Source organism: Chiloscyllium punctatum, chromosome 19, assembly GCF_047496795.1.
Source record: "Chiloscyllium punctatum isolate Juve2018m chromosome 19, sChiPun1.3, whole genome shotgun sequence".
Lineage (NCBI taxonomy): Eukaryota > Metazoa > Chordata > Chondrichthyes > Orectolobiformes > Hemiscylliidae > Chiloscyllium > Chiloscyllium punctatum.
In genome coordinates this window covers 66,755,041-66,779,467 of record NC_092757.1, presented here as the reverse complement: position 1 = coordinate 66,779,467, position 24,427 = coordinate 66,755,041, and the positions used below count along the sequence as shown (strand labels likewise).

At 38.1% G+C, this 24,427-nt stretch overlaps 1 protein-coding gene across 1 annotated transcript in view; it reads right to left on the bottom strand.

Moving 5' to 3' along the window:
- Window positions 1-858: 858 nt before the first annotated feature.
- LOC140491421 (cytosolic arginine sensor for mTORC1 subunit 2) overlaps window positions 859-24,427 on the bottom strand; it is a 181,416-nt gene continuing 157,847 nt past the window's right edge. Inside the window, exon 9 of the mRNA XM_072589583.1 lies at window positions 859-24,188. Coding sequence (XP_072445684.1) covers window positions 24,123-24,188 — 66 coding nt within the window. The 3' untranslated portion in view covers window positions 859-24,122. The remainder of the gene's footprint in view (window positions 24,189-24,427) is intronic.

Here is a 24,427-nt window from a genome sequence, read left to right as displayed (position 1 = left end):
CAGGCATGCTTGGATGATTCTGCACAACACGTCTGAACCAGTCCTCTGGTAAGATACTTAGACTGAAAATTGTGAAGGATTATTTCCATTAGGGTTGGTGAAATAGTAAAACCAGGTCATAGATTCAGAATTGACGCAGAGGAAAAGAAATCCCAGCAAAACGAAAATTCTAAAAATATATTTTTAGTACAAGTCATTTTAACATGGGATATTTTGCCTCTAAATAAAATTTGAAACTGATTATAAAAAGGGAATTGAATAACTCTTTGGAAAAGTAAATACATTAAACAAAAAGAAGAAATGACAGGGAAACCGAATTCATAAAATCCCTGCAGCATGGAAGCAGGCCAATTTGCCGATTGAGTCCACGCCAACCCTCCGAAGAGCATCCCACCCAGCTACCCAATCCCTGTAACCCTGAATTTCCCATTACTAATCCATCTAGCCAGCACATCCTTGCACACTATGGGAATTTAGCATGGTCAACCCACCTAACCTGCTCATCTTTGGACTGTGGAAGGAAACCAGAGGACCCGGAGGAAACCCACACAGTCACCTAAGGGTGGAATCGAAGGTGGGTCCCTGGCGTGCTAACCAGAGTCTCCATGCTACCTTTGTTGTGATTGCGCTCTAATTATTGTGAGAATCCCGGTTGTAGAAGTAGAAATATAATGATCACCGTAAATTGAATGGTCTCCTGTATATTTATGCAAATACTTATTTTGTCATTGTATCTGAACATAATTAAGAATACACATGAACACAAGAGATAGGTGCAGGAAGAGACCACACAGCTCTTCCAGCCTGGTCCATGACGGGGTGTAGCGGGGGATTTATTTTTGTCTTTCACCTCAAAGGTTGAAGATGCAAGACAAGCACAGCTTTATTTTACCAAGTCCTTTTTAAGTACAAAAGCATGCTGACGGGCTTTTTTTTAAATTTTGCAATTTTTAATTAACACATTACAAAGTACAAAATATACTGTCTTTTGTTTGAAACATGAATTAATTTTACATACAGTACATAAATTTTCAGTTTCAGCTTAAGACAAGCCAACAAAAGCGTGCCCACTTCCTCTACCACACAAAGAAAACACTAGTCTCAATTGAGCTTTTCGGTTCCATCTTTCCTTGAAGGCTTTTGCTTATCAGTTTTCAAAAGTTCATAATAATTAAGGAAAGAAAATTCTCACTTTAAACAATACTCTTGGACTAGATTGGTGGCCATTTCAAAATTAACCCCCATTAAAAACTAAACCGACCAGCTGTGGTCCACCACAAATGTGGCAGGTAGTTTTGAATTTGTTCCAATTTTTCGTAAAAGTTCACATTTCGGGCTGGCTTAATCATGTTACAAACTGAGATTGCTTTTACTTCTCAACTTCCTGGGTGTGGTTTCAAGCCTTATCAATGAATGGGCTTGTGCTGTTCTATCATGTTTATTGGGCTGAATCCTGCCGTGCAGGTGGCAAAATTGTGAAAAGAAAGTGAACTGTTATTTGACCTCTGGATTCCACACCTCTCTCCCCATTACAGAGAAGGTTCTTAGCGTTCAGTAAGAAGACAGTACTTGTGTTGTACAAAGATCAATCAATCAATCCATTGTACCACATGGATTGTAATGGATTACTAGAATATTTGTATGCCATCACTTGTGTGATGCAGGTACACCGTGAATCCAGAACCATCACTTGTGCATTTTTTCTTGAATTCATCAAGTGTGGGTGTCTCTGTCAGTTCCATCATTTATTGCCCAATCCTAACTGCCTTTTAATAAACAGTTACAAAGAAAGGCCCTTTAAACATAAGAGTTTTTCAAAGCCTTAACTATTTTCATCAAATGTGTTTAATTTTGGGTTACATCAACACCTCACAGAATTGCGATTTTGTGACAGTTATAAAAGAAACTCATCCTAAAACTCTCTAGTCTGGGAGACACTGTAACATATTAGCTGCTACTTCAGCTTTACAGGTACTACAATCAAGCGCTGCTACAACAGAACACACTTAAAATAGAATTCTGTTTGATAAGGTGTTGGTAAGTGCTACATCTTGCCAGAAGTGTATTAATTCGTCACAGTTAGGTTCCTAAATATTTCCTTTGGTGCAGTTATTGGAGAAAATAGAGGATTCTACCTTGGGTTAAAAGAAATTCACATTGAATGAAATTTGCAACTTTTAACTACTTCTATTTAAATGGTTGTGTATTCTCCTTCGGTTCCGAAGAGGTGGTTCTCTGCTCACAAAGCACTGCATCTTGGGATGCTGCCGATGCTGTGGCCTTTATTTCTTGTGATCAGCTTCTTTTCAAGTGGTCCTTTCCACATGACATGTCAAACTAACAGAACCTGCTTTAATACTTCAAATAACATAAGCATCTGTGCAGTTTTAATGTTCCGTGCCAACAGTATGCTGTACAAAGGCACATAAAACTAATGGAAAGCTTCAAACCAAGTGTTTCACATAATCAAAACATCACATTGCCACTTGGAGATGTATTTTTTAAACATTGTTTTGAAAAAATAGCTCGTTTCTGCCACCACAATAGTCTTCTTTAATAAGCTAGTAGTTAAAACGACAATATCAGCAGGAATCCACGGATGCAATAGAGGAGGAAAGCACCAATTATAATTATATATTAATCCAAATCCAAGAGCTCCTTATAGGTAATTATCATCAATCTATAATTGTTACAGTCGTAAATTAAAACATTCAAAAACAAAAAGGCAACTTAAAAAATGTTTCTCATCAAGAGTTGCCAGTATTCTAATGGCTCCCCCTGCATTTCTAGCCCAAGAGTATATTATACCTTAACAAATAGTGACTGCTTTTTAAGGAAAAAAAGTCCTGATTTTAACATTAGACAGTTTCTTTTGGCAAAAAAGAGAATCTTTTGATGGAAAGTTTCATTTTGCACTGTTGCTTGCTCTGCTTCACGAACATCAGAGACAACACTAACTTTTAATTACACCTGTTTTTTAGTAGTTTGATCACAGAATAAAAATCCTTTAGGACTGCCTTTAAATGGTGTCCCTTACCATGGTTAGCCATTATTTTTAATCGTTAAAAGCTCCTCTAGTGTACTAAAACATTATATTGCAAAACCTTAGCCCGACACATAATGCCTCTGATTTATTGGTGCAGCATAAACAGCACTTAGGTCAAATGATCTGTTTCTGGTTAGTATTTTCAAACTGAGAGATATAATTAGACAATTGTTCTAATGATCTGAGTTGATATGCAAGTCTAAAACAGTCAACTACACACGACCAGATTGATATTAAAAATCGTTGTCAAATTAAGTTGATACAATTTACATTTAAAGGGTTAGGGTCTTAAAAATGACCCTCATGGTTTAAAAACTAACCACTACTACATTGATGTAAAGATGTTCTCTCTTTTTGGGATGACTTGAGTGTGCAATAAAATGACTAAACAGGTGGACTAATGTTCAAATGCACCTGGTATTTAAGCAATGCAAAAACTGAATTTCCATTCAGATTGCACCAACGTCATGATGCCTATGTTCCAATGAGCTAGGTGATTTCTGAGTTAATGAAATCTAGAGAGAGAGAGGAAGAGAAATAAGAACTGGGTACATTGAGGATACTTGAGCAATTCCCAACTTTCCTTGGCAGTTGTAAATCTGGAATGGGATGTATATTCCTTGATTTACAGATCGTGCCATGGTGAAACTGGAGATTCAAGACTGTCGGGTAATTGGAGTTCATTTAGCAAAAGGCTTAGCTTAAAACATTTTTTAACTGATTTGAAATCAACTGAGATTCAATTCAACCAACCAGTCTTCAACATCGTATCTTGTAATGTCACGTGCTTTGATAGGTCAATCCCAGGATTCAGCTTCTGACCTTATTACAACTTTTGTTAAAATATAGTCAAAGGAACTGAAGTGAAAAGGGGAGGGGATGTGGATGTCACTGGTTAGGCCAACATTTATTGCCCATCCCTAAATGCCCAAAGGGCAGTTAAAAGTCAACTACATTGTGGTGGGTTTGGAATCACATGTAGGCCAGACCAGATAAAGATAGTAGATTTCTTTCCTTAAAAGACATTAGTGAACCAGATGACTTCTGTGAAATCAATAGTGGTTACAGTCATCATGAGGCTAGCTTGTTTTGTTTCAGATTTTTACTGAATTCAAATTTTACCATCTACCATGGTGGGGTTCAAACCCATGTTCCTGGAACACTGGGTGACAATGACAGGGATAGCCCTCAATATAAAGGTAGCATTTTACCAAGAGTGAATGAAGGAGTCCTGGAAAACCCAAAAATCAATGGAAATTGGATGGAAAATTCATTCTGGTCATGTCTAACACAAAGGAAGTTGGTTGCAGTTGTTGGAGGTCTGTCCCATGATATCACTGCAGGAATTCCTCAGGGAGCTATCATAGCCCCAAGCATTTTCAGTCTCTTTGCCCAATATTAGAGGGTCAGAAATGGGGATGTTCACTAACAACTGCATAATGTTCAACATCATTAAGATTACTCAGACACTGAAACATTCTTACATCTGTATGCAGCAAGACCTGAACAACTTTCAGATATCAAATAACATTCACGCCACACAAGACCATTTTTCCATGACATGGAATATTATTCCAATTGGCGAACCCCCACTATCGACATCCTAGGAGTTATCATCGACTAGAAACTGAACTGGACCAGCCAATAAATACTATGGCTACAACAACGGGTCTGAGACTCTGAATTTGAGGTGAGTAACTCACTTCCTGATTTCCCAAAGCCTATCCACCATTTAGGAGTGTGTTGAAATATTTTCCACTCGCCTGGATGAGTGCGGTTCCAACAATGGTCAAGAAGTCAAGAAGCTTAACTTCCTTCAGGACCAAAATTCGGCTTGACTGGTCCTCTTTCCACCAACTAAAACATTTACCCTTTCCATCAATGATGCACAATGATAGCAGTATGTGCTTTACACAGGATACGTTACAGGAACTCACCAAGGCACTTTCAACAGTTTATTCCAGATATGTGATATCTATCAGATAGAAAGACAAAGACAATAGATGTATGGGAATACTTGCAAGTTCCTCTAAAGCCACAGTTTATCCTAACTCGAAACGATATCACCAGTTTTTTTTATTGATCAAAATCGTGGAAATCCTTTTCTAGTAGCAGTGTGGGTGTATCTATGCAGAAGTATGCTGCAGTGCAGAGGAAGTACCATTGCAAAGTATTTTTAAAACACTAACTTAGATGGGAGTTGGATATATTAAGTGATAGTGGACTTATTATGAGAACATTATAAATATGCAACATACTGACGCAAGAATGGTTGACATGCACTGAATGGACCATTGAATATCCTACAAACAATTGTGAATTGAAATCTGCTAACTGCCATCTCCTTCGATTTTGATTAGATTAGATTAGATTCCCTACAGGTTAAAATTTACCTTCAAAACAGATCAAGTTTGCACCGCCTCATCGAGAGTGATTTGCAATGAGTTTCTTTGATCCTACAGGATGGATGGTCAGAACCCTTCTGGTCATAATTCAATGCATATTGCTTTGCAAGTTAAAGAGGTTAATGGTCTTCCTCAGATCTAAAACTTTCTGCTTGATTCTCTACACACTGGGAAAGGGGCTCTTGAAAAATATTGGTACATGCACATGTAAGTGAAACTGATGTGCACAATCACATGTCAGGGGATTGGGGCAAAAGGGAATAAAATCTCACCCTTCAATGTCAGTGAGTAAACAACTTTAACCTCGAAGTAGGTGTATAATCAGAAGTTATTTTTGTGATGGATTTTGTACCAATCATCTGCAGAAAATTGAGCACGTAGGCCAGTTTGAAATATTCAAATTATCACTGGTCTTTATCGATACTCACAGGTGCAGACAATTCTTAAGTTTTCAGGAGACATTCCAGAGAAAAAAGTCCCATTTCTTCCAGGCAACCACTAACTAACGTAGGTTTGGATGTAATAGCCAACAGCAGCTGTTGCTAGCCACAAAATCCCCAAATGACACACAGTGAGTAAAACGAAGCCTGACAGTGTTGCAAATGGCTGCCCATTTTATAGGATGTGCAGCCCTCCTGTCCACTGGTATTTTGCATTAAGGCTAAGGTCTATTTGTGGTCAAAAGCAGTCACTATTTGTGTAATATTGTGCAAACAACAGACAACCTAATCATGACACAGAACAATCTCTGTAAACACACAAAAACATGAACATCTGTCATCAAGATGTTTTTGAATACTGATCGAGTGGATTCACCACTGCTCACATTACAGCACCACAGTAAGATTAAAGCATTTTACTGTCAAAACATTCAAAATCTTATTAAATTTTATTACAAGAAACTACTTTTAACCTATAAATATTGCTGCAAGTTAACATGTAACTGCAAAGAGTCGCTCTGTACACTTGTTGCTTCTAATGTATCATATATTTAAGTATCTGAAAAAGCACAGAACAACCTCACTAAAATGAAGAGAAATTAATGGTGTTAACTTGCAAGTTTTAAAAAAAAGTCTAAATCAGGTACAATCAAAACACTGCCTAATTCCAGTTTATGCTGGTGTGCTTAGATCCTTTCAAATCATTCACAACTATAATTCTGAATGCTTTCAGGAATAAAACTAAAAGCACTAACTTCATTGTGAATTGTATTGCCACCTTTAGCAGTGGAAGTCACTTTGAATAAAATTGGCAAATTTCAATATGCTGGCATCGCCCTAGTCGGCAGCAGAGCCCAGGTCACTGACGGAGCCCTTAGAAGCTGAACTGTTTTCCCTCACTGTGAATTTGTTCACTTTGAGATTCTTGACTATGCACAAGATATGGGTGGGATCCAAATCGAAAGATAACATTTCAAAATCCAACAGGTACTGCAGAATTAAAGACTGTTTTTAGCAGTTTTCTGCACCTTGACTTCAAGGTGTTTGATTTGCTGCATCAATGTTAGGAAAAATATTGAATTGCACTTCAGTTACCTTCACCAGTCACATGTCACCTGATGAAAGTCATGGCATTGGAAATTAGGAAATACATTGACAGACGGAGTTTACACTGATCAGGATTCTACAGTGACTTAGAGGGACAACTTTTGTTTTCTGGTGCAGTTTGCTTGCAATTGCTAATGAAAAGGCAAAAGATTAAACATCGAATTTACACTACTGGCTGTTGAAGAATAAAAAATTGATGAGACGTTTGAGAGGTATTTTTCTGTAGGCAGGCCATCTTGCTGTTGGGAGCACATACTTGAAATGTGCATGCACACAGGCACTATTTTTAGATCATTAACTGAACAAAAAAATCATCCACAGTGCATTCCAGAGGATAGATGTATTTGCATTAGATTAAACTTCCACCAAGACAATGTCGGAACATTGCCCCCATCAAGATTGGTTTTAGTTTATCCATTTATTGTGTCCGAATTTAGAAATCCGATATATAATGCCATTTGGACTGAAAGATGTGCATTTTCTAAAAACGCCTCATTATTTCAAAGGCATTTGGATTAGCGTTTGAAAGGAAGAATATAAAATGGAAAGATTAAAGAATAGTACTTTGAGATTATAACTAACGTTGAAATTTTCATTTTGGCAGGCAATCGTAAATCTGACTGCAAACTCCTAGATTATTGGAACACTGAATGCTTTACCACAAGCACGTGCATCCATTCAAACACACTGGGGCTCAAGCTGGTCAGTCATGTGAAATGGGTGACAATAATAGGTACTGAAAAATGTGTTGCTGGAAAAGCGCAGCAGGTCAGGCAGCATCCAAGGACCAGGAGAATCGACGTTTCGGGCATAAGCCCTTCTTCTGGAAGAAGAAGGGCTTATGCCCGAAATGTCAATTCTCCTGCTCCTTGGATGCTGCCTGACCTGCTGCGCTTTTCCAGCAACACATTTTTCAGCTCTGATCTACAGCATCTGCAGTCCTCACTTTCTCCCAGACAATAATAGGTAATCAGTTTTATACAGGACTAAATTCTTTTTCCTTTGAAGACAAAGGAAAAGAAATTCAGTGTAAAAGAGCTGCTGAATCACTACTACTCACTTTGCAGTAGTGGAAAGAAAGAAAAAAATGGCCCTCATTATTTCAAAGGCATTTGGATTAGTGTTTGAAAGGAAGAATATAAAATGGAAAGATTAAAGAATAGTACTTTGAGATTATAATTAACGTTGAACAGTTTACGAGTATTTGACAGGACACAAAGATGTTGGATAAGAATGGCAAAGTTGCAACAAGACAAATTTCTTTCTTGTAACCTTTCTCTACTCCCATTCAAACATATAAAACCATGTAAAATTTTCTCTCACTAAGGACTAGCTTAAACATGTTCAGGGGCTTGGATATTGTAGAATCTATGTTACTACAATTGAAGATGTGACAAATCAGAAACAATCCTGTCAAGAACAAAACTCTTACCCAATTTCCATACTTCACCTTTTTTTCTCACAATGGAAAATTGCTTTTAGCTGGTGGTAACCTCTGCTGCCAAATGAAACCCTGTCAAAGTAGGCACGGTGGCTCAGTGATTAGCACTGCTGCCTCACAGCACCAGCCTCGGGCAACTGTCTGTATGGAGTTTGTACATTCTCCCCGTGTCTGCGTGGGTTTCCTCCCAGTGCTCCGGTTTCCTCCCACAGTCCAAAGATGGGCAGGTCAGGTGAATTGGCCACACTAAATTGCCCATAGGTTAGTCAGAGGAAAATGGGTCTGGGTGGGTTACTCTTCGGAGAGTCGTGTGGACTTGTTGGGCCGAAGGGCCTGTTTCCACACTGTAGGGAATCTATCTACAAATTTATCAGCAGCAAAGAATAAAATCTACGATTACTAAATTCTGTCTATGATCTCTGCTAACTGGTTGAATTAACAACCATATTACAATAAACTGACCAGGCACTTTGGGAAAGAAGCCTAAGATCTAAATGTTCCTTTATATCCAATAATTTTGACTCATCATCTGATTTCACTCAATTAGTTTCATGTTTTAAAATCCCAATTCTTTATACCATGTTTTTCTGAACCCGTTGTAAAAGAAATCCACACACACTCCAAAGAGCCGAGCAGCATGATTTTCTTGTTACACTAGCTAGATGCAAGTGCACACACATTTTTCTGACTAGGTGACATAACTGAAGGAAAATATCTACACCTCATCACGACAAAGCGACTATATTATTTGTGTCTGCCTTGAATCATTCTGGGTTCAGAGACCTTGAAGGTTTCTCAAATTATTTTGGAAAATGACAAACTAGCAATTACAGAAAATCAAACAAATGTTTTTGGAAGTCGACACCTACAATATTTTGGGGACCAAAGTTATCTTTGAAAGTGACAATCTAGTACGCCTACATATACATGTGGTATGAGACAATTATAACAGTGGTAAAAATATGAATATGTCAAATATTCAGGTTCAGTTAGTACTTTCAGACTTTAAGGTTCAATACTCGTTTTACTTAATTTCAGATTTTATCTGTTGCCATGACTGCCCCTGAAATCAGTTACAAGTCATCTAAATTGACCAGATTGGATGGGAACAAAATTTGAGGTGGTTTGATTTTTCGTTAGAATTAGAATTAGAATCCCTACAGCATGGAAACAGGCCCTTTGGCCCAACAAGTCCACACCGAACCTCTGAAGAATAACCCACCCAGGCCCATTCCCCTATCCTATATTTACACCTGACTAATGCACCCAACCTACACATCCCTGAACACTGTGGACAATTTAGCATGGCCAATTCACCTGACCTGCACATCTTTGGACTGTGGGAGGTAACTGGAACATCCGGAGGAAACCCACGCACATGTGTGGAGAACTGTAAACTCCACACAGTCAGTCGCCTGAGGCTGGAATTGAACACGAGACCCTGGCATTGTGAGGCAGCAGTGCTAACCACTGAGCCACCTTGCCACCTGTGGCACTTGCGTTTCCTACATTACAACAGGGACTACATTTCAAAAGTATTTAATTGGCTATAAAAAAAAACTTCAGGATGGCCTGTGGGTGAGAAAGGTGTATGCAAGGCTTTCTTTTAAACAGAAAGTTCTGGATTCCCAAAATTCACAGCAAAATGTGTCAATATAAATGCAGTACGAGCTGATTGTGTGCACACTACGCTTTCTTCACTATCCTCCTCAGATATGGAGATGTATCCATGTTCCTTGTGCATTAAGGAGAGTACGGTTATTTTGACAGGGTGAAGACTGTACTGTTTGCAGCAGTAAGTTCTTCAATACAGAACTTATGCTGTGAATACGAATCCAATAATGATTTATTGATTTTACACTATTGCTAAATGGCTACATTTCATGGAAATAGAAGGAAGAATTTCTTTAATTTTCAGTAGGAAATTCTGGAGAAAGTCTTCCTTTCTCACCAACTCCGCCTTAATCATGTACACGTGATTTTAATGGCGTTGAAGTATTTTTTTTAAAGACTTAAGAGTTTTATAAGCATTTCATAAAAATAACAATTTTAAGACAAGAATAGAAACAAATGTCATGCTGGGTTAATTCTCACAGCTTTAACACTAAAGCTGATATGTGAATTCAAAAGGGATCTTGCCTCCTTAATTAATTTCAAAGTTAGGATGTGAATTAACATTCAATTGAGTGCACGGAATTGAGGACTGTAACTCTATTTATCCTGCATAATTCAATGTTTGATTGAATTAGTTCTGATTCAGAATATATACTGAAGCCGGTCGACCACTCTAACTGTTTTAAATAACGTATTGGAGGTGCCGGTGTTGGACTGGGGTGCACAAAGTGAAAAGTCACACAACGCCAGTTTAGAGTCCAACAGTTTACTTGGAAGCACCAGCTTTCGGAGCACTGCTTCTTCATCAGGTGGAGCATCAGATGAAGGAGCAGCGCTCCGAAAGCTAGTGCTTCCAAATAAACCTGTGCGACTATTACCTGGTGTTGCGTGATTTTTAATTTTGTTTTAAATAAGTCAACAAAGGCACTAGAAAGATAGCAGAGTCAAAACTCAGAATGCCAAAGGTAAGCCAATAATTTTATAAGTTAGGCTGGGTATTGGGACACTTATATGTCATAAGATTCCTGTTGAATTTAATTTTATGAGTTGAGGATTACCACCTTTTTTTCATGTTGTTCTGTCACTAATCCAAAGACATTGCAAGTTCTTGTTTTAAGGTGAAACATTGATTTAACTTGCCACAAGTCCCATCTGTTTATAGCTTCCAAAAGATGTTGAATTCATTTTGAAGGTGCCAAATAAATTGTTTCCTTAGAAAGAGGCGTCGTAACTTTTCTGTTCAACCTTCCCTGCAGTATCTGTGCGCACAAGCAGTCAGAGGTTTCATAGGCAATTACCCCTGTGTGAAGCTGCAGCTGATTGGAATTCCTAGTTCCAGAATGAGATACTATTGTCTGAATGGACAGTGTATTAACCTGAAATTCCATTCTGGATTTAGTGCCAGTATTAGCTTGATTAGCATGTATCCTAAATAGGGAGAAGAGGTTCATTCAAATCCATTTGGATGATAATCTAATTACTGCAATAGTCACTGCTCCCCATCCATCCTTTAGCCATAGCTATTGGGAGATCATGGTTTCATCACCCACCATTTCCTATCCATTTAAATTAATAGATAAACACATGGCTAGCCAAGCCATGATTTTCTGATGTATGAGGCAGATGAATGACATGCCTTGGATTTTGGGGCAATCATGTTTTGGCAGTGCAATGTCACGCTTACTATGATTTCTATATTTGCACCTTGCCTCCAAACAGAGGAAATGTAATAATTAAATGGTTTTATACACTGGGATTTTTAACATAGAGCAAATGCACTATTAAATGCTCCAACAACACTAATTTTTACATTGTAAAATAATAAATGGTCTTAATGTCAAATATTTTTAGTGCTGGGCTATTGTAACCCCTGTTCTAATTGATAGTGATTCATTTGCAATATATCTAATGCTTTAAATTATCTCCAAATTAATTCTTAAAAAGAATGATAGGAATCTTAAAAAACACTAAAAGAATAAATTGCAAAACAAAATTAACTCAGATATCATATTGGTGACTTAGAATACTTCAAATAATACAGCTGTATTTGGGTAAGAAAAAGTAAGAGGTAAATGCTAATATTCCGATTTCCAAACATTATCAGGGCAGAGGCAGCTCCTCTGGATCCAGTGAGATTTACAGTTGGCTCCTGTTTTAGTTGCTTAGGGATGGCTCACCTGTTTCCCAATATGGCTTGAATTATTGATGTAATCAATGTATTTGGAGCCAATTTAAAAAGAGAGACCTGGAGTAGATGTAATTTTTTGTTTCCCTCTGAGAAGCAACCATTTTAAGCCAATGTCATAAATTACGTAGGTTAAGAATTTGACTTTGGACCCAATGTCATAACAAAATGGCAATTACCACCCTGGACCCCAAAGGATTTGCAAGCATCAAAAACAAAGAGTGATGGAGAACCACAGCAGGTCTGGCAGCATCTGTTGAGAGAAAAATAGACTTAGCATTTCAATTCCAATGACCCTTTGTCAGAACCATTCTGATGAAGAGTCACTAGACTCAGGACTTAATTCTGTTTTTCTCTCAACAGATACTGCCAGACCTGCTGTGTTTCTTCTGGAACTCTGTTTCTGTTTCAGCATTCCAGAGTGCTTTGCGATTATTTGCCTGCATATTTAGTAGAAGTCCCTGTCAAAACAAAACTATCTGCAAGTAATAGTATTTCTGAGCCAGAACGGCACTTACAAATGATAAAATGGATTTGCTGAACAACACATTACTGGTTTAATGTAAAAACACCACTTTAAAAAGGTGTCAAGTCCATTCACATTTTTGGATCATTGTACTCACTGGGCCCAATTTATATCTTTAATGGGATAGTAAAGAGCTGGTAGTACACCAGCCACTAAGGTTGAAAGTGACACCATTTTCACCTTCACAGTTTCTTACCTTACCTCATTCAATAACCAGGGATAATTAATAAGGAGATGTACATGAACGGCAGCCACCAAGGCTGAAATTTAAGCAATAATAATAATGATCATCGCCTTTTCCCTGTGGGATATTATACCTTATTTCTAAGTTCTACCTCAACACCATAACACACTTTCAAGAATATTAATATTCAATGCAAGAATAAGTGCCTTTAAAAATCTTCAAATTGTAACAAAAAACATCAGATATACAATTAAAATTAAATGATCTGCCATTGGTTAACATCAGAAACTGAAATGGTACCGTATTATTCCTACTTATGGGCATACTGATGAGGTTGTCTAACCTCAACCTGCCTGAACAATGCAATCTGATGAGATATACAACACCCATCATGTTTTAAATCCCACGTTAGATACTCACCAGCCGATTACTCGCTTGCTCAAACATACAAAGTAAATTAGTCTTTATTGAACACAAAACGAAAAAAACCACAGAAAATGTTATCATATCTCTGGGAGTTGCAGCAAGTAGGTATTGTTTTCCATTCTGTTGTTGATTAAGTATTTTTGCGATGGATCGAACAAGAATCCCCTGAAGGTAACGGGGAGCTTGCAACATTGGCGACTTAATTTTAATTGAATTACAGAATGTTTATTAGAATATTTTTCTGTCCCTCTCTTCGAGATACTGCTGAGACATGATCATCACAAGTTTTGCAATTTCTAAACTGCTAATATAATTACATATTTTTAAAATAAGTAATAAAGTAATAATATTGATTCCCAAGTCAATAAATTACTTATTGAGTAACTGGTCATTTTTAAACTATTTGATTACATTAATAGGTAGTTTTTCAATTCTCATGTTCAATATCATGAATCAAATTCACACTTTACACAATTAGTAGGCTAATCAGAATAATAATCACTGGAAAACCTATTTTTTAAATAGACTGTTGACCAAATTTAATCTACATAGTACTTCCCAATAATGGCTGCTGCCATCCATTTATTGTTTTGGGAATGCAGTAAAGACAGTGAGTAGATTAAGAAAGTCCTATTCTCAACAGCTGGACAAAACATCTTACACAAAAATGCAGCTCTTTGTATATGCTTCAGTGAGAAAAACCAAGTACAAATGATGAGAACACTAATAACATTATTCAGTTGTGGAAAATCCAGGGGACATTTAGAATGGGGAAGTATAGGAGATATTGTATACAGTTCATCATTATCTTTGAAAACTGATTACTATTTCAGCAATGGATACATTAAATCAACTCACCAGTTAAGCAATTCATAAATGAAAAAAAATTTTGGCCTGCAAAACTGAAACAAAATTGAGGAGAACTTAAAAAGCGAGGCAGACAATATTGCTGTCCCAACTCTTGGTTTCATTGCACTGAACAACATTAAATTATTGTCACCTCTTCATCAAAATGACACCCCAACTACACTGGGCAGTAATTGGCATTAGTGATAACGCTCATTCTATTTGTCGGTCAGGTGAATGTTTAATCAGATAAATAGGTAAGGCAATAAAATACATTGATATTTTTTGGCCAACAAAAAGGAGTTCTTACAGAGAAGTAGTATTAAATCCATGCAAACTATGGGGTTATGGAGGGCAACATTCGCTTTTGGAACACTGGTTTCAAATCCTATGTAAGGATTAAAGGATAAACATCAATTTTAATTCTCAACAACCCTTTCACAGATCAATGGCTAACTACAAAGAATTCTTGACAACAGATTGATCAAAGATAGTGAATGAATTTGATTTAAATTCTTTACACTTAGTAGTGTATGGTTAAAGTCCACAGGCCGACATTGTGTCTATGATAAGCATGAGTATTCACAGTTAAATTCTAGGAGGACCCTTTTAATGGTTAGCTACCGCGATAGAAATTGGGTGAATGAAGTTAAAACTGAGCTTGGAACATGTTACTGCCATTGCTTGTATTAATGGGCAGTGCAAACATGTCTATCCAAAGTAGCTGACAGTCTTACAAATCCATATAAATTGCACCACTGTGATGTCAATTGCACCTTTGGGGTGGCAGTTTAGTTGGGATCCGAGACATCAAAACATTTTTCTTACCATGTTGGATCACATTGACTGCTGGTGGAAAGGACAAAAATGTCCAGAAAACCTGCCTTGGAGGAGCACCAGCTTTAGTCTTATGGGTCTCATACCTTGGATTCTGCTAACCTCCAGCCTATGGAACCCTCCTTAAATTTCATCCTGCCAATTGTCTGAAAGTCAACAGATGACCAAAGGCTGTTCAACCCTTTCCTGCTAGAAACTGATTTGCACCATTTGAATCAAATAGTATCATCATGTTAACCTAGGAAGCAGGTAGGAGATAGTGAGGACTGCGGATGCTGGAGAATCAGAATTGATAAAGTGTGGCGCTGGAAAAGGCATAGCAGGTCAGGTAGCATCTGAGGAGCGGGAGAGTCGATGTTTCGGGCATAATGTCGACTCTCTTGCTCCTCAGATGCTGCCTCATCTGCTGTGCCTTTACCAGCACCACTGTCTAGGAAGCAGAAAGACTTACTCCGAATCTGATATTATTCCTTTAAAGACTTTGACAATATATCTTTCTCAACTCTATCATAAGTTCAATAGCTGTAAAACACTTCGGGAAGTCTTGATGGTGCAAATGCAAGCTTTTTTTGATTCTTTATGAAAGTTCAAAGCAACTCAAGAGCCAAGAATCAAGTTAGATTTGGAAGAGATGCTAGACGAATTATGGTCTTCCCATGGATAAAGGAGCCACAATGGGAACAGTGTAAATGCACATGGGTACGATCATGTGATTTCACAGTGTTAACACGGAACGGTGGAATTTCCTTGTCGAGTCATTTGAGGAACCCTACTCCACACACTAAATCAATGATTAGAACATAGGACGTGTGTGAATTAAAGAGCCAGTCAATATAGCACGTTTTTTGAGGTAGAATCAATTATAGAAGCTTGGTGAAGTGAAGAGCACTGTAATCTAACTCGATGTGCATATTCTGTTAGAATTGGTTGCTTCCTTCACCAAGTACATATTTGTCAGTATACTGTACATGATTGCACACAATTTTCCAGCTCTGATTCCTATTGCTGGAATAAGTTAAACTGAATCAAAAACTCAATGACAAGGTTTGCTGCACTGTAGAGAAATGGATGATTTTGCTGATGGGGAATGAAGAGCTGAGAGTATAATACACGGTGTGTTCTTCAGGTCTATAAATAAATGTCATAAAAGAATGAGAATTATAGTAACTCAGTTGTGTGGCAATAACAACTGAAGAAATTGAAGTTTTACAAGCTTACAGTGTGTAATCAACAACTAACCTGTGCTCAGATTATTTTCTGTATTGAACAATAAAAATGTGAACAAGAGAGAATTAATTAACAGCTGAAGAGAACTGAATGCTGTTTCACATCTTGGTATCTCTTCTCAGTTCGAGAACTGGTGCCACTGTTTAAGAAGAGTGGTAAGGACAAGCCAGGGAACTATAGACCAGTGAGCCTGACCTTGGTGGTGGGCAAGTTGTTGGAGGGAATCCTGAGGGACAGGATATACATGTATTTGGAAAGGCAAGGATTGATTCGGGATAATCAACATGGCTTTGTGTGTGGGAAATCATGTCTCACAAACTTGATTGAGTTTTTTGATGAAGTAACAAAGAAGATTGATGAGGGCAGAGCAGTAGATGTGATCTATATGGACTTCAGTAAGGCGTTCGACAAGGTTCCCCATGGGAGACTGATTAGCAAGGTTAGATCTCATGGAATACAGGGAGAACTTGCCATTTGGATACAGAACTGGCTCAAAGGTAGAAGACAGAGGGTGGTGGTGGAGGGTTGTTTTTCAGACTGGAGACCTGTGACCAGTGGAGTGCCACAAGGATCGGTGCTGGGCTTTTTGTCATTTACATAAATGATTTGGATGCGAGCATAAGAGATACAGTTAGTAAGTTTGCAGATGACACCAAAATTGGAGGTGTAGTGGACAGCGAAGAGGGTTACCTCAGATTACAACAGGTTCTTGACCAGATGGGCCAATGGGCTGAGAAGTGGCAGATGGAGTTTAATTCAGATAAATGCAAGGTGCTGTATTTTGGGAAAGCAAATCTTAGCAGGACTTATACACTTAATGGTAAGGTCCCAGGGAGTGTTGCTGAACAAAGAGACCTTGGAGTGCAGGCTCATAGCTCCTTGAAAGTGGAGTCGCAGGTAGGTAGGATAGTGAAGAAGGTGTTTGGTATGCTTTCCTTTATTGGTCAGAGTATTGAGTACAGGAGTTGGGAGGTCATGTTGCAGCTGTACAGGACATTGGTTAGGCCACTGTTGGAATATTGCGTGCAATTCTGGTCTCCTTCCTATCGGAAAGATATTGTGAAAGTTGTAAAGGTTCAGAAAAGATTTATAAGGATGTTGCCAGGGTTGGAAGCTCTGAGAGCTACAGGGAGAGGCTGAACAGGCTGGGGCTGTTTTCCCTGGAACGTCGGAGGCTGAGGGGTGACCTAATAGAGGTTTACAAAATTATGAGGGGCATGGATAGGATAAATGGGCAAAGTCTTTTCCCTGGGGTTGGGGAGTCCAGAACGAGAGAGTAGAGGTTTAGGGTGAGAGCGGAAAGATATAAAAGAGACCTAAGGGGCAACCTTTTCACGCAGAGGGTAGTACGTGTATGGAATGAGCTGCCAGAGGGTGTGGTGGTGGCTGGTACAATTGCAACATTTAAGAGACATTTGGATGGGTATATGAATAGGAAGGGTTTGGAGGGATATGGGCCGGGTGCTGGCAGGTGGGACTAGATTGGGTTGGGATATCTGGTCGGCATGGACGGGTTGGACAGAAGGGTCTGTTTCCATACTGTACATCTCTATGACTCTATAACTATAACTGAATCAGGTATCTGTTTATCTGATCAAATTAATCAAATTGAAATCATAAAGATACACTAGAGAAAAACTGTTAAAACAACTGGTGAAACTGACATCAGGTGATCAATGAAATGCATTTCAACAGATTATATGTTTTTAGTAATAGGTCACAAGACTGGTATAAGTAGTCTGCAATGCTTACACTTGCTCAACAAGAGTACACAATTAATAATCACTGCTAGTGAATGAGGTGGAATGATGTTCCCATTAAAATTTAGATCCAGTGCACAGTTTATTTTTGTATAATTGCGTACATGAGCTATTCATGCCAGAACAATAGTGTGGAATATTTTGTAAGTTTGATACCTGCACAGCTCAATGGGAATATTATGTGGAACACTAGCTTTTCTGATGGTTAGCAACCTGAACTTCACTCACAGCTTCTAGGGATGCGAGAGAATTACAGATGCCTCCCAGCCTGTACAGTACAGTATGGTTAGGCTAACCACAAGGAGTAGTTGAGATGAATAATACAGATATGTTTAAGGGGAAACTAGATAAACACATGAAGGCAAAAAAATTGAAGAGAATGTAATGCTGGAAGGTGGAAGAAGATATGTGTAAAGTATAAACTCCAGCATCGGCTGAATGGGTCAAGTGATCTGTTTCTGTGTTGTACATTCCAAAGAATACAACGGGCCTTTGGAAGTTTCCCTCATAGACACTGCAGCTAAACAGAATTATGTAGTGAACAATTAAAATAATAAATGGGAAACTGGAGTGAAATTAAAATTTGAATGTGTTTCTCATCCCTCCACAATATCATTTATGAGCACAATAAGCACCAGTCATACACCTGTACCCGCATTTTTGGCATCAATCCATATAGTGATGCTTAGTCTAGATACTGATACAATCAGAAAGATTAACATTATGCAATAAATTCTCTTAAATAAAGCAGAAGAAGTGTTGAACATGGCCAGCAATATGGTAACATCAAGCTTCCACAACAATGTCATGTACAGAAGAGTGTAGATCAACACTGTCTCACAGCAGAGCTGTAGTCACGTAACATAGATGTTACTCTCATACAGTTAACATGTCCACAGCTACACAATGGGTTCTTTTATCTGTGTTGCAAATGGTTTACAAATGCTGTTTTGTGATTGACTGAATGTGTCACTGTGTATTAGGGTCTTTCAATAGCACCTTCTAAACTCGTGCCCAATCATTTAAAAGGTAAGAGAAGGTACATGGGAACACCACTGCCTGCAAATTCCCCACCAAGTCACACATCATCCTTATTTGCAAATATATCTCCATTTCTTCAATGCTGGGTTAAAATCCTTGAGCTCTCTGCCAAACAGCACAGTGTGCATCTCCAACCCAAGCAAACTGCAGTAGTTCAAGGTTTCAGCTCACCACTACCTTCTCAAGAGCAATTTGGAATCAGCAATAAATGCTGGCCCAGGTGAACCCCATGGAATCATACATAATACAACATGCCAACTACAACTGCCAACAAACCCTATACTGTGAAGTTTACTTCACAGAATGAGAGGCTTGAATAATTTCTTTCACTAATAGCATTCTGACGATTTATTTTTAGGATTATCAATAGCTAAATTCTTAAAACTTAACTAAGTGCTCAAATATTTTTGTCACTAAAGATATTTTTCTACTTCAACACAGACACCAGAATTTGACTGTTCTGATTTCCTTTGAACCTAAGCTTCAGTTTTACTCCATGTCTGCCATGGTTGAGCACGTGACTCCCAACTAAAATGTCACAGGTTTCAGTGGTTCATTTCGATGAGCTTCATCAGTCTCTTTCTTGCTGGTCCACAAAGCATTACCCTGTGGATTGCAATCTTGCAAGAGCCTGGGGTTGAATACGTTAATGTAGAAGCAAAATACAACAGATATTTGGAATCTGAAATAAAATCAGAAAATCCTGAAAATACTGCAGCATCTGAGGATAGAAAATGCAGAGATAAATTCCGACCTGGAACATTAATTCCCCTGCTGAGCAGTTCCAATAATTTCTGTTTTCATTTCAGAGGAATGCATATTCCAGTAGGGATGTAATGAAGCCTCCAGTATTTGGCATAATGAATGGGATTCCCTGTGGGAAAATGAAACTGATGGACAAGTGAGAGTTTCTAACCTTGATCCTAAAATTTCAGAAGTGTGATTTTACAGAAATGAGGACATGTACAATACAAATAGCAAAAAAAAAAAGATTCTGATGTCTCACACAATTCGTTTGTCCAGATAGAATTCTGGCAGCAAAATCAGAATTGCAAATAACTGGAGTGTGGACAATGAGGTTGAACTTGTTAAAATAGCAAAATGAGGACTAACAGTTGTACACAGTTCTGTGGTTTCACTCTGGCTGAAGAAAGGGTTGTGTTATCAAATGTACAGATAGAAAGAACTATCATAAAAAATGCAGTTGCAAACATCATATTTAAAAAATTCCAAATTGATAATTCAGCCAGGACTTCAACCAGACTGTATCATAAGATTACTGGTCATTTTAAGTGCCCAGTGGGGCACTAAATAAATAGGATAAGAAGGAAGTACACAAATGATATTTTGTGTCGTCATACACCCATACCTGCATTTCTGGCATCAATCCAGGTAGTGATGCTCAGTCTAGGATACTCATACAATAACAAAGATTAACATTATGCAATAAATCCTCTTACATAAAGCAGAAGAAGCGTTGAACACCATAGATGAAAAGTTATACTAGAGAAGAAGCTGTTAAGGCAAAGAAATCAAAGCTAGAGGAAAATATCTTGCAGCATTTTGCCAAACAGTTTACAAGTTGGTCTATCAGGAATTTGAATGATCTTGTTAAAGCCTGGCATCAGTCTGAGGGAGTCTAGGGTCAGCCTTGTCAGTCAGACAGGTCCACGATGTGCAGCTTTTTCAGAGGTACCTATTATTCAGGTAATGAGGCAAAAACAGTTCAGTATCATCAGGCTCTACATTGTCTGTGGGGGTGCTGCAGCATCAATAAAGGAGCTAGATGGCTCCACCATTGTAGCTTGTCGTCAAGAGCAAGGTAATACTATCAATACAGCCTCATGTGTTCATCTAGTGCTCTCGGGAAAGCAAGAGTGGAAATGCAAAAGATTCCAAACCACAGGAAGGTAATATTGTCCATTTAGAGGAATACAGGGAGAGAGGCTTTTTTTTCTATAATCAACCCTATTTTCCATAATCAACTTATTCAGAGATACTATCACCTACCTCTGGAGCAGGTGGGACTTGAACCCAGCTTCCAAACCCAGAGGTAGGGACTGTATCATTGGGCGGAAAGAGACCCCTTGAGAGAGAGAGAGGTTGCTTAGATTTGTAGGTTAGATTCAGGTGGTAGTTCAGCAGTAATAACAGCAACATCAGAACTTTAGGGTAATATCAGCATTCAGTACCAGCAGACTGAGTGGTTTGAAACAAGGATGTTCTCAGGCTTAGTTCAATTAGTTTTAGGCAGAAGTGGGTGCTGCAGATGCTGGAGATTGGAGTCAAGATTAGCTTGGTGCTGGAAAAGCACAATAGGTCAGGCAGCATCCGAGGAGCAGAAATCGTGATTCTGTGATGAAGGGCTTTTGCCCGAAATGTCGATTTTTTCTGCTCCTCGGATGCTGTCTGACCTGCTGTGTTTTTCCAGCACTACTCTAATCAATTCATTTTAGTTGACTCAAGTTAAAATGTGAATTGAGCTTTACCATTTAAAGGAGCACACAGATTCTCAATTACCATGTCTATCTCACCTTTATAAAAAAGTGTTCTAATTCTTGCACTAATGATTAATGCAAAAAGAACTTTAAAAACTGACTAGAAGATTGGAAAATAAACACAACGGCAGTGGTTATAAATATAAATATAATGAGATTTGCAAAACCATTAGTAGCAAGCAAGAAATTATAGTTCAAAAATCACTAAATTATAAACTTTCTGCAACTACTGTTTCAACTGAATTTCAAGAGAACTTAAAGGTTTCAGCCAATGCTATAAATATCAAAATGCTGTATCTGCTAGTCAGGAAAATATTTTCCACACGTAAACCAGCCTTAAAATTAATTAAGAATTCAGCTTAATAACTATTGTAAAAGGATTAGGTTTAAACGTCTTCATAATTTTGACACATACCTTGGGGTTTATCTATTAGCAATGTCTAAGCTTTGTTAATATTCTCTAATAAAGCAATCACAACATCATTAAGCAGGCACTTCAGCACCAGGCAAGGCAGCTTCACAATCTCACTATTGCCTCTGGTGACTGAGTAATTCAGCACAGAAGGCTGCTGAATTTAAAACAATAAAATCTTTCCTCTGTTTTCAGCTAATAAAATAAGAGTTGATACACAGGTGAAAGCAGCAGTACAAATTAGTTAAGTCCTATTTACTTCATAGAATGTGTATAAATTACAAAGAAGGAAATAATAGAAGATACAGGAGTTTGCCTGTATAAGATGATCACATTTCCAAATTGTCAGCCTTCAGGTTCATTCAGGCAATTGTGTGCAAATTAGTATATGAAAAATAAACAATGCTACATTCTTCCTCCTTCACACATGACTGACACCTTGTAATACAACATGAGCAATATGGAGATACAAGTGCCACTTGTGAAGATACGTCTTTGAGAGAGAAATTAGTAAAACACATTATCAATTACAGAATTAGGAAAGGAGAGATGAAAGCAAGAATAAAGAGAAAGACAAAACTTCCCATTTCTCTCTGCTTTCTACTGAGGTCTTCACAAGTGACAAAAAAAAACTTGAGGTGAGCTATGAACAACTGAGCAAAGGGCTGCTAATACAACAGGTATAATGGCTTACAAGTTAACAAAATCCTCAAATCCTTGGTTAGGTGGGATTGATTAAGGGCTTTTTTTGCCACTTTTGAAGACATGGTCTGCAATTAAAACTGAACTGCTGTGTTTGAAACATTGTCCTGCTATGTTGCTTTTCAAAATTCTGCAACTGGTCATAAATGACTCAGTTCTGAAATGTTCCTTTACGATATGTTCCTTGATGATACGTTCCTTGAACAATAACTCCTGCTGAGAAGCCTTGAAGACCTATCTGAATGCTACATTGTCATGGGGATACCTGACAATATGTTAATTCAGGAGTGTAGCAACCCTGATGGAAAGCAATGACATGTGAAAATCAAACTGGATTGCCCGTTGAAACACATTGTGATTAAAATTTGGTTGGAATCAATCTCCATATATCTTAAAAAGGAGAAAATCCTCTCTCCTTGGATCTTATGTCTTGACATCCCTATGCTGAGAAATTAGACAGCATAAGTTTGCCAACAGTATAACTGAAATAGAGTGTGAGGAGTAGCTTGTCTAATGTGTCCAAAATAAATCCCTTTTCACTTCTCTGATAAAGGAAGTGACCAAACTTGATGCCAGCATGAAACATATGATGCGAGTTAATCATCAAGAGAACTGTGGAAACTTAGGTCTCTTTTCACAATTATATTGTTCGGTCACTTGCCTCAATTATCCCTGTATCAATCTTTCATGCCAAATGCATTTAATATTCACTTTCAGACAGGGGAGTACAAGAAAGGGCAGCAGCAATTGCAGGCATGCTACACAGTTTATGTTGCCATGGAATGAGATGTGGGACTTTCCAGAATGAACTGCAGATTATTACTCAAGGAAGTAGCAATAAAAATGTTGCAACAGTGAGGATGTCATCATGCATCAACCTGCCCAGATGTATAGGAACTTCCCAGATAAAATGAAACAGCATATTAAACAAAGTAACAGATACCAGGGAGTAACTTAAAAGACTGTTACCTGAAGAAGATACCAGCTTTCGTTTCACAATTTGTGATATCATCATAAGCCAACCCAAAATTAGATTACCTCCATGTAATCACTCCCAAAATTCAACATCCCTATACTTAACAAGAGACCCTTCTGCTCCCAAACTTGAGAAATCAGCTTTGTGCTACATGAGATAACTAACCCAACTAACTCACAGACAACAGCCAATCACCATTGCTCCTTCACAGTGGGAGAAAACATCAGTAGAAAGAGATAGTTTGACTTTACCAGTACAATGTAACACCGTTCACACAAAGAACACAATGGTAACATTCACTTTGGGAACAGACTTCAAAAAGTCACCAGCTCACTAGTTTTCACATGCTTTCTGCTCCTTTACAAACACCCAAAGGTTTCTTCTTGAAATCTCAGTTTCAGCTTTGACTACTGTGTGAAGACGAAACCGCCAGGATCTCAGTTTCCCACCTACTGCTTCTTGTTCTGACTCACTTGGAGAGCGTTGATCACACTGTTGATATTTTCTTCAGGTACCTCAAAATAAAAAGAGTATAGGTAAGAAAATAGAAAGGCAGTGAAGCACTTACTAGGACGGTGCCTTGTCTGTTTCAACACAGTCACAGCTTTTAGATGTAAAATATATCATTACATGAGTTAATGGGATCACTTTGTTGACTCAGGATGAAAAGTCTCCAATTCAAATTGACCAGGAAGGTCATGAGTTTGATCTCTACTCTGTACTAAATTGAATGGAAAGGCACCACAGTGGTTCA